This window comes from Tamandua tetradactyla, chromosome 24, assembly GCF_023851605.1.
Source record: "Tamandua tetradactyla isolate mTamTet1 chromosome 24, mTamTet1.pri, whole genome shotgun sequence".
Classification (NCBI taxonomy): domain Eukaryota; kingdom Metazoa; phylum Chordata; class Mammalia; order Pilosa; family Myrmecophagidae; genus Tamandua; species Tamandua tetradactyla.
In genome coordinates this window covers 26564516-26576539 of record NC_135350.1, presented here as the reverse complement: position 1 = coordinate 26576539, position 12024 = coordinate 26564516, and the positions used below count along the sequence as shown (strand labels likewise).

At 39.1% G+C, this 12024-nt stretch overlaps 1 protein-coding gene across 3 annotated transcripts in view; it reads left to right on the top strand.

The window, feature by feature from the left end:
* Positions 1-1455: 1455 nt before the first annotated feature.
* The window catches only part of LOC143668139 (methionine aminopeptidase 1), a 136316-nt gene continuing 125747 nt past the window's right edge, over positions 1456-12024 (top strand). For 2 of the 3 annotated variants that reach the window (XM_077142754.1, XM_077142753.1), the window contains exon 1: positions 1457-1678. In XM_077142754.1, the coding sequence (XP_076998869.1) occupies positions 1565-1678 (114 nt within the window). In that variant the 5' untranslated portion in view covers positions 1457-1564. Of the gene's footprint in view, positions 1679-12024 lie in introns of all 3 variants that reach the window. The other variant, XM_077142752.1, reaches the window with a different exon arrangement.

The following is a 12024-nucleotide window of genomic DNA, read 5'->3' as shown; positions in this document are numbered from 1 at the left end:
ACAGCCTTGTAGGCCATTTAACAATGTTTCTCTAAGTATTGAATATGTATCACAATCTAGGTGGAACAGGATTACACTTCTGTTTTCTAATTTTAGTCCTATATATTTATTTAACATGCATTGGAAAAATATGCAATTAGTACATGACTTCACAAATAGTATTGCTTAGAATGAGTATAAAAAGAGAGTTGATTTAAAGAAAAATATTAAATAAAATAGTAGTGAGGGGAGTACTCAAAAACTGTGCAGGTAGTGGGTTGCTGAAGATCTGACGTTTGGGAAACACCAATTAACCCTCAGTGTTAATAGTCCATCTCTGAGTGGAGCAATTGTGGGTGATTTTGTTCTTTTTGTCCGTATGTATATATAATTTTAAAATTTATTACTTGAAGATATTACATTATATATTTGTATTGTTTATATAGGAAAGCAGTTCTTTAAAATAATGAGTTTTCTCTATTAAATATGGATTTTTAAAAATATTAAACACGTAACATATTTCAGGCACTTAAGATCAATAAATATTACTTCCCTTGTCCTCCTTAGTGACAGGAGGTACTGAAGCACAAGTTAGAAGATGACTGATTTGGGATACCTGGGAAGAGAGGCAATAGGTCAGAATTTTGCTGATCAGATGACTTCTAAAGCTCCTTTCAAGTCTGCCACTTCATGAAGAACACGATTATTTTTTTTAGTCATCAACTAGGATAACAAGAAAATTGTATTAAATATCTGGTACTGTTACTTTAGTACTACGAGCACCAAAGATCGTGAAGGAGAGAGGGGATTGAAGAAAAAATCCGGCAGTTCCAAATCCCAGCCCACCTTCTCATTGACAGCTCTCTGGCTGCCTTATTTTGTCAATGAGCGACAATCGTCAGGCCTCACGGCAGGCACCAAGTGAGAAACAGAACTTGAAAAATGGAAATATTTTCAAAGGAGCGGCCCGGCGAGACAACCATAGTGGAGCGCCCTTTCCAACCTTCTGCGGATGTGAGAGCATTCAGGGATTCCTGGGATGCTCGAGTAAGGGAGAGCTGAGCATCAGTGTCTCTAGGCACAGGGAGTGAGCGGCTGAGGATCATGTGGCCTTCATCGACAGCGCCCTGAGGTCCTTCTCGCCTGGGCCAGACGCCCGACCACGCGGTGCGGGTGGAGGTCGGTGCCCGGCTTCCGCACGATTCCCACGTGTGCTCCATCCGCCGTCAAGCTAGGGCGGAGCGAAGACTACGGGTCGGGAAGCCGACGCAGGCAGCGCGCGAAAAGCCGGACGTGGGCGGGGCGGAGGCCGCGGGGCGGGGCGAAACCTGGTGGAGGTCGCTCGCAAGCCGAGGGGTGGAGGCTGCGCGCGCGGGGCGGGCTTGGGGGAGAGGCGCGCAGCGTGTTCGGCGCTGGCCGGCGCTCCTCCTCCTTCGGCGCCCAGGCCCGCGGCGGGCCGAGCTCCTCCCCCGAGCTCCTCTCCCCTCCCACCCCCTCCTCTCCTCTTCGCCGGGCCGTTCCTCCCTCCCTCCTTCTCTTCCTCGGCTAGGCCCTCCCTCCTGTAGCTAGCAGGCAGGCAGGCAGCATGGCGGCCGTGGAGACGCGTGTGTGCGAGACGGACGGCTGCAGTAGCGAGGCCAAGCTCCAGTGTCCCACCTGCATCAAGCTGGGCATCCAGGGCTCGTACTTCTGCTCGCAGGTAGACGCCCGCTCTCCGCAACGCAGCCGCAGCCCTACCCTCCCGCCTTCGCGGCGGGTCAGAACGCGTTCCTCCACTTCCCCCCGCGGGTGCGCGGGCCACACTTCCTCCTCCTTCCACCCGCAGCGCCGCCGCCCCCTCCTGTCACCCGGGGTCCGGGGGACGGGGTCGCCAGCGGCGCCCAGTGGGGGTGGGGGCGCGGTCGGCAGCGGCCATGTGGGTTGCGGGCGGAAGCCGACTTACCTCGCTTCTCCTAGCCGCCCTAGGGCGTCGTTTTAGGGGTCGGTACTCGTCGTGCATTCCCTGCTCCGGCTGGGGCTGACAGGTGTGCGGGTTGGCCGGGACAGGTGGGGACACCTTGGGAGGAGGCACCCTCATCTGGGTGAGTCACGGCAGCTGCAGATCCCGGGGGACTCTGGCTGAGGGGCCGGGGAGTTACTCTGGTCCTGGCTGGATTGGGAGACGGAAGGGACCCCCTGAGCTTTGAAGGGTGGACTACCTGGGGGCGGCGGGAGACGGAAGGAGGAGGAATTAGGTAGCTCTGGCTCACTTTTGTCCTTGTGTTTTACTACTGTGCTTTGACACTTAAGGTAACTTTGGGGGTAGAGGCGGAAACAGAGTTGTGTAATTCATTCTTTTCATTTGGTATCCAAAATTATTATTAGACTACCGTAAATTAACGGAACGTTCACACCTTCTTAAGTTCCCACTGAGTGAAAAAGACAGCTCCATTGAGGGGTTATGCTTTAAGGTTTTAAAATAAATTTTATTCAGTGGAGCACATCCAGCTTTGAATGAAGTCTTGACAGAAGCGTGTGCTCATGTTTATGTTTACTAGTGTTCTTGCTGCTTTTCAATACCCGCAATATTGGCAGAGCGGCAAAAGCATGGTTCTTAGCGGCTCTTTTGTCAGAGACATGAATAATCAAGTTTTAAATTGGTAATGTCCTGGGGTGAGAAGAGCTAGAGCCGAGTCCGAAGGCCTGGTCTGGGCCCTGCCCTTGCCATTAACTGTGTAATCTTGAAGTTGTCACCAGAGGTCGTGGTGATACTTTTCCTTACATATTTCGTAAGGTTTTTGAGACCTGAATTATCAAGTAAACGTGAAAATGCTGATGAAATAGAAGACATTATTTTTCTAAGATGACAGTATGATTTAATACTGCCATATATAAAGATATAAACCAGTAAAAATGAAAAATAAAAACAATAAACACATAGTACAAAAAGCATTTTAAAACATAAAATCGTTAAGCATAAAGATGCATGTAAAAATAAACATATAAATAAAATCCTTAAGGGCACAACACTTGTAGATAAACCATTGTTAGAGACCTTAGCTGTATTGTAAGTGTTTTTTTAAGATAGGTTATGGTCCTTGACCTTGTTAGTATCATTTGGTAAAAGTTGCACATGAAGAAGTGTTGCTTGTTCTAAAAATAGCACGGGTACTACTCAACATGCCAAACCTGGTACAAGTCCTTCTAATTCTTTAAGATAATTTCCAAATCTAATTTCTTTAGGCCAGTGTAGGACCTGGATATAAAACAAAGAACAATGGTTTGCTTTTGGACTTTTTGTACCATTGAAGTAGAACAATGTGGTTTATCCTGAGTGTTTATAATTAGGTGGGGCATTTTGTAATATTAAATGAATATGTACTGAGGCTTTGTCTGTGTTGAGCTTTCAAAAAGGTAATATGAAACTATGTTGATCTCGCATAGGTACCATTTTCTTAAGTGCGATATTATCCAGTAGAAAAGAGCGTTGAATCATTGGAGTTTGTGTAAAACGGCCAGATGCTTTTTTTTTTTTTGGGGGTGCATGGTCCAGGAATCGAACTGGGTCTCCCTCATGTAAGGCAAGCATTTACCACCTGTGCGCCCCAGACACATTTGTATTGAAAACATGCAGGCTGTATTGAGTATAGTAGGATTGGGCAGGTATATTCTGTACTGGATTCTGCAGGTATTTTTCTGGTACTGCTGCTATACCTGTAGTCAGACATAGCTAGGGTGGCTCTCACAGCTCTTTTTCTTCATTCCTATTACCACTTCCCACTGTCAGTTTTAAATATTTCTCAGCAAGTCAAGAGTAGTAGCCTCAATTGGTTTTCCAGTGTAGATACCCACCTTGCAAACAAAGACCCACAAAAAAACAAATAAAACTTATTGTAGAAAAATCATTTTCCTCTTAGCACAATCTGATTGTGCTTATCTGACTTCCAGGACACATCGAGTGCCCATTGTCTGCAGGTTTCTAACCCTGCAAGGCAGACACGGCAGTGGGGCACCTCTTAGGGTCCAGCCTTATTCTCTGCTTGTTTTAGCCAGAGACTATGTTTATATTCTTTCCTTCACCCAAATTGTCACCCTTCGTGTGAAGTCACAGCCATTCTGTCAGTCCCAGCTGGAGACCTTGCTCAAGTAGTTTCCCTCTCTGTGATTTAGTTAGAAAGTTAGAGCTTCTCCTAGAAAGTTTCTCTGATTATCTTCACAGGGAGTGGTCTGTCTGCTTTTTACTTTCTCTAGTCCCCAGCATGGCTGTCTGGCCAGTTTGTCTTGGGCAACAAATTTAGAACAAAACTACAAGAAGCATTTCTAGATTGGCATAGCAGAAGTAAACCTTTCTTAGTTAATCTATCATATCACCTTGTTTATTTTCTTAACATTTTATACAATCTAATTATCTCATTTGTGTACTTGTTTACTGTGTTTTAATCAGATCAGCTCTGTGAGTAAGCTGTCTGTTCACTGCTGTATCCTCATTTCCCAGAACAATACTGGGTGTGCGGTAGGTGCTCAATCTATGAATAAATGTATTAGAAGGCAGAAAAGAGAGACTGATGAATTTGAATTTCACTTCTACAGTTTATGACTTATGTGACTTGGCAAGTTTCTTAAACCTTCTGTGTGCCAGTTACATCATTTTAAATAGAGCCGTTAATAGTAGTTACCTTGGTTTTTGTAAAGATTGTTAAGTATATGTAAAGCACTTAGCACAGGAGTAAACTTAATTGTTAGCTTTCTTTTTAATTGTTGTAGTATGTTTAAGAACGTTGAAATGTTTTAATCTAAGATGCTTAGTTTTTTTACTTAGCTATGCATTTATTTTCATATGTCCTAGACAAAATATAATCACATCAAACCCATAATTTTTCATGGTTAATAATGTTTATAATAGGGCCAAAGTAGGCATTTAAGTTTTTTTTTTTAGTAAATAGCTTGAAGAAAGGACAATAAAAAATTAGTTGTCCAATAATTAGTAATGGCCCTCAGAAATGGCAGAAATCCTTTCTGCATTCATTTTTTCTCCTTTTTTTTTTAATTGACAAACCAAAACAACATACAAACACGAACATTCTTAACATACAAACATTCCATATATGGTGTACAGTCAGTGGCTCACAATATTATCACAAAGTAGTATATTCATCACCATGATCATTTTTAGAACATTTGCATCACTCCAGAAAAAGAAATAAAAAGAAAAAAGAAAAAAACTAGTACATACCATACCCCTTACCCCTCCCTCTCATTGACCACTAGTATTTCCATCTACCCAATGTATTTTAACCTTTGTTCCCCTATTTTTTTTTCCTGAACCCCTTACCACTCCCTTTCATTGATAAGATGCTTAGTTTTAAGGAAACTTTTAGTCCAATTTTTTACTTGAAAATCAAGCTGTCCAAGAGTTTCTGATGTTTATTGGCCTCTCATTTAATGGTGATTTATATGTGTTATCTTCCTTATGCATTTGTATGATTTTTTTTTGGCATGGGCAGGCCCTGGGAATCGAACCCAGGTCTCCAGTATGGCAGGTGATTCCTACCACTGAGCCACTATTGTACCGCCCTGTATGAATTTTTGAAGATAAGAACTGTACTTTACTCATTTTTGTATTTCTCTAAGTGCCTTGTACACTGTGCTTAGTTATGTGGAAGGGAAGAGATTGATGGGCCTGTGATAGTAACCAAAGAAATTATGCGTTTGAGCCCTTGGTGAACAGCACTGGGCAGATGCTCTCTTGTCCTCAGTTAAAAAATCAGCTGTGAAGAACCAGAGTCATATATAATCCTTTATATTTATAAGGAAGAAGAACTTAAAAGGTAGTATAGAGTAAACAGAAGGGACTGAAAGTTGGAGTCACACCTAAGTTTAAGTGTTCGTTATTGTGTCCTTGGTCAAGTCTCTTATTTTGTAAGAAGCTAATGGTATACTCTCCTTGTGGAGTTTAGAGGAGGTGAATAAGAGGGGATGCAAAGTACCCCTTTTGTTCAGTAAATGGTTTTATTATGCATATAGCTTCATGTTTAATACTACTGAAAATCAGTTCTAAGGAAAGTTTAAATATATTTGAGAAGTGTCATTTGTTTATGAACGTGTCACAGCTACATTTATTTTATCCTGTGTAATAGCTGAATAGCATACTATGTAATGGAGGTATTGTCATGTATCTACTCATCTATGGTTGAAATGAGTTTCTTTTCAGTTTTTTAGCTGCTGTTTAATTGCTCTTCAATAAATATTACTGCAGAATTTGATCATTTTGATTTACTCAGGGACATAGACTAATGGTAGAGCTGGTACAGGAACCCAGAATTGAAGTATCCGAAGCTGATTCCATGTCCTTGTCCAGAAACGGTAGTTCTCACAGTATAATCACTTAGTCATTGTTGGTTTGAGAGCCTTCTAGTGGTTAGTGGGGATTTCCTTTAATTGACAAGTTATATTATAAACTCTTATGTTGGAGTTTTGGCATGATTTATACTTATATTGTAGTAGTACTTATGAAGAGCAAGTTTTATTTGGTTGGCAGGGAATCAGGTTGTACAAGTCTTTAAGTCTCTTTTTGAGAGAGTGGGGTATGGGAGTAGGTATTATCTTACGCTGTTGATGTAGTACACATTTTTACATTTGTAAAAGTTTTAGTCATAGTCTTATTTTTTAGGTGAGTCTTTTTTTTCAGGTTTGGCATACTTGAAAAAATTTTAGTTTGTTCTTAGCAAATTTGGTAGAGATGACAGATACAAAAGTGTGTAGCTGAGCACATATCCAGCTCTGGATGTTAGGAGGGAGATATAATAGCATAACACCTATATTATGTGGATTATCTTTGGTAGCAAACCCATTTATATAGATGTAGCACTTTTTAGAAGGGGGAATACTTTATAGGGCAGCTATTTGGATTCTGTCAATTAACGTTTTAATTTAATGGAATAAAAATATAATTATAACCTTTAATGCTTGATCCTGAACCTCTCCTAACCTTACAGGTTTGTTTTTTTTTAATGCCCCAGATGAAACATTGTGCTCTTAGCTCAACAGTAAGTCTTTTAGTTTTGTTTTCATTTATGGGTATCAAAATTGTTTCGGACTTTGAAAAAAGAACGATTCTACACACTCTGCAAGCCGGGCCTGCCTTCCTCAACTGTGTTTGACAGCTGCAGTTAAACCCTGGAGAGAAACCCTGTGAAACTTTTCTCACATTATACATTGTAAATAAGTCCACTTTTGTTCTTGTCTCTAGCAACTAGTCTGTTTTATTGCAAAACTCGGTAGAGACTTCTTCATAGACCAGAGCTGTGCTTTGCTCCGTCACCTGGGGTCTACTAGTATGACATTTATCTGGGTCACATGCTGAGGCATCTAAAGAGTTGTTAGGGTATAAATAATAAATGAAATTAATGACTTTAGCAATTTCCCTTCACATTATAAGGTGGGAGGGAACAGAGACCTCTCCATATTATGAATCTGTATGCTTTTTTGTTCATTTTATTTCTGATATTTTACTTAGAAAGTTCAGAAAGTGTGAAAATTTCCAATAAAATTCATTTCATTAAGTTCAGTAGAAAATGGCACATGTGAAATGTATTCTCATTCAATCCAGGGAGGCTTTTCAGAACCATTCCATACATATGTAATTATGAATCACCAGTAGCATCTCCCCATCAACAGTTCAGTTAAGTCATCGTGGATGAGGTGATAAGGAGGTGGGAGACTATATGTGAGCCTAAGCAAATATTATTTTAGGCTAAAACCTAGAAAACACAAAAAATAAGTAGTCATCAGCAACATAATAGTATTCAGACCTTCCCATTTCCTCTGCTACCAATTTCATGTCATGTCAGAACTTCCTGACTCCAGGATTGCATCCATTATAGCACGTATTCATCATTCATTTCTCTTTTTTTTTTTTTTTTTTGCCTTTTAAAAAGAGGAATTTATTAAGTTCCTAGTTTCCAGTTCTAGGCTGTGAAATGTCCAAATTAAAACAGAGGCTATAAAGTTAAAGTTAAGCTATGAAAATGTCCAATCTAATGCATCCAGGGAAAGATACCTTGGTTCAAGAAGGCTGATGACATTCAGGGTTTCTTGCTCTCCTGAAAAGGCACATGGTGCAATCTGCTAGCTTTCTCTTCAGTGGCTTCCCCAGGGCTCTGTCAGTTCTGGTGGCTCTTGTGACTCTAAAGCTTTTTCCAAAATGGTTCCCTCTTAAGGTTTCCATGAAGCAACCCCACCTTGAATAGGTGGAGGCACATCTCCATGGAAACCGTCTTATCAAAAGTTACCACTCATAATTGAGTGGGTCACATTTCCATGGAAACAATCAAAAAGGTCCCACCCAACAATATTGAATGAAGATGAAAGGACATGGCTTTTCTGGGGTCCACAATAGATTCAAGCCAGCACAGTGACATTGATGTCTTTTGAATTCAGGTTGGTTGCCTCGCAGAGTATGCCATGTTCTGAGATTGGTTATTAATAAATGAATCTGTATTTTATGATTCTGCCTTGATAAAAGTGATAAAGGGTAATATTTTGCATCAGATCCTGAAGGTTACCTTGTCTTATTCATCAAGGTACAAGCTTAAGTCATTCTATAAAAAAGAAAAAAGTAAGTGCTATTAGGTTTTAGATATGATGACGTTCCCCTCCCTCCCAGGTGGAGATTTATTTTATCCTGATGAATTTACTGAGAATAATGTGTGACCGCTTGGATACTGATAACTTTACATTATTTGCTACTGAACATATGTAGAGAAAATATATGAATATAATTACTACATGAATAATTTAGTATTGTTTTTGAATCAAAGTTTGAAGTACCTTAAAGTCAGGACCTATTTTTTTTTTATTAAATTGTTTATTTAATTAGATATTGAGTAGAATAAAACAACAATTAGCAAAACAGCCTAAAGTCTAAAGAAAGATGGTACAGTAAATACTTGTATACTTACCACCTAACTTATTAAAAAGACCATTATCAGTAAAACAAGTAAAAAGTAGAAAACACCTGTGTTTTAATCTAAGAGGTACTCCCTATACTGAATTTTATGTTTTTGTCATTCATTTGCTAATATATCAATTTATTCGTTCCTTAGTGGATATAAATTTGGGTTGTTCCAGGGTTTTGCTATTATAAATAGTGCTGCTCTAAACGTTCTTTTACCTATCTTCCTGGTGCTTGTGTGTAAGAGTTCCCCTTGGATGTACACCTAGGAGAAAAATTCTTGGATCAAAGGATAGGTATGTGTTCAGCTTTATTTTTTGATCGTGCCAAATTGTTGTCCAAAGTGGTTGTACGTACACTCTCATCATTGGACGGTTTATATTGTTCTGTGTCATGGCTAGTACTTGTCATTAACAGCAATTTTTGTTTTTTTTTTCCATCTGGTCTTGTCCTGGACAGCATAAGCATTTCCTAAAAAGAACCCGGACTTTATTTCATGTAAATAGCAGTGTGTTTATTGGGCTATTTCATATTTGTAGACCTGGAAAAATTCAAAAGATTTTGACTGTCTTCAAGGGATTTATGGTATACTTTATAGAGGAAGTACAAAAATAAATGACAAGGAGGTACTAAGTGAAACTTACAGCCAGGGAGTTACTCTTTCCCACATTTCTTTTTTTACAAGTTTATTGAGTTTCTCCAGCTTTTTAATATAAAAAATTTCAAACATGTAGAAAAGTTTAAAAATAGTTTAATAACCACATACACATCATGTAAATTAACATTTTGCTCTATTTGCTTTATTAATATGTGCACATTTGTGTGCACAAGGAGTGTGTATGTGTATTTGTTGAAATATTTGAAAATAAATCACAGACAACACAACACTGTACCCATTAAATATTCAGCAGGCATCTTCTGATGACAAGGATGATCTTCTGAACTCCAGTACTATTATTACATCTAAGAAAATTAGCAAGCATTCTGTAATATCTAATAGCTAATCCAATTCACAACTGTTAGTTGTCCTCCCCCAGTTTGCTTTAAGGTTTTTATTCTTTTTCAAATCAGGATCCTATCATAGTTTACATACAGCATTTAGTCATTGTGTCCCTTAGTCTCTTCATCCAGAACAGCCCTTTCTTCTTTATTTTCATGATGCTGACTTTTTTTTTGAAGGGGGGTATAGGAGTGGCATTTGTTTATTTTACAAGTTCTTACTGAGCATTCCTTTCAAACTTACAGGACAGTTAAAAAATAATAAAAGCCATTTACAGAGAACTCAATACCCGTATCCCCCCGGATACCCAGATTCACCAATTTAACACTATTTCCCTTTTGCCATACCATTCTGTCTGTCAGTCCATTTGTCTATCCATCTTTCTATTTATGAATCCATTTTCTAAACACAGAGGGTAGGGTTGTATGTATCATGCTCCTTGAACATGTAATACTACCATGCACATTTCCTGTGAACAAGGATAATTATTCATTTATGTAATCACCTTGAGTTATCAAGTTCAAGAAATTTAACATTGATATAAAACTTACAGTCTATATTCCAATTTTTTGAGCCTTTTCTCCTCCCTTGATCCCATCCAGGATCATGTAATACATTTGGTTGTCATGGTCTCTTGAGTTGCTTTATTTATTTAAATTGTGGGAACATATATACAACATAAATTTTCCTGTCTCAACAACATGTAAGCATAATAATCAGTGGGATTAATCACATCCTAAATGCTGTGATACTCTCACCACCTTCCATTACTAAAACTTTCCCCTCTTCCCGACAGAAGCTCTGTACCCCTTATGCATTAACACCCTATTGCCCCATCCCCCACTCTTGTCACCGTGTACTCAGTTTCTGTCTCTGAGCATGCATATTCTTCAATATTTTCTTTGTGTGTGCCATGGGGTTTAAAATTACCATCCTAAACTATAATGATCTTGTTTGCTTTGATTACTAATTTAACTTGACTGGTATCTACAGACTGTTCCTATTCCTTCACCTTTATGTAATTCTTGTCACAAATTGCATATTTATACATTATGAGTTCAAAACCATTAATTTATCACTATGTTTTATACATTTGCCATTTAAATTCTGTAGGAAGTAAAAAGAGGAGTTATAAACCAAAAATACAATAGTACTGGCATTTACGTTAACCCATGATGTTACCCTTACTGGAGATCTTTATTTCTTCATGCAGCTTTGATCTATTGCCTAATGTCCTTTCCTTTCAATCTCCAGAACTCTATTTAGCATTTCTTGTAAGTCTGGCGTAGTGGTGACAGACTCCCTCAGTTTTTATTTATCTGGAAATCTTTTAATCTCATCACCATTAAAAAATTTTTTTATTGACAGATCTTCACACATATACAGTATATACATGGTGGCTCACAATATACTGGCTCACAGTATCATGACATATTGTATATTTATCACCATAATCATTTTTAGAACATTTGCATCACTTCAGAAAAAGAAATTAAAAACAAAAAGAAAAAACTCATATATCCCATTCCACTTACCCTCCCTTTCATTGACCACTAGTATTTCCATCTGTCCAATTTTTTTTACCCTTTACCCTCCCCTATTATTTATTTATTTTTATCCATATTTTTATTACTCATCTGTCCATACCCTGGATAAAAGGAGCATCAGACACAAGGTTTTCACAATCACACAGGCATACTGTAAAAGTTGTATCTTTATACAGTTGTCTTCAAGAATCAGGGCCACTGGAACACTACTCTACAGTTTCAAGTACTTCTCTCTAGCCACTCCAATACACAGTAAACTAAAAAGCGGATATCTATATAATGTGTAAGAATAACCTCCAGGATAACCTCTCAACTCTGTTTGAAATTTTTCAGCCACTGGCACTTTATTTTGTCTCATTTCTCTCTACCCCCTTTTGGTCGAGAAGGCTTTCTCAAATCCCATGATGCTGGGTCCCAGCAAATCCCAGGAGTTCCGTCCCACATTGCCAGGGAGATTTATACCCTTAGGAGTCATGTCCTTTGTCGGTAGGGAGGACAGTGAGTTTACTTGCTGTGTCAGCTTAGAGAGAGAGGCCACATCTGAGCCACAAAAAAGCTTCTCTGAG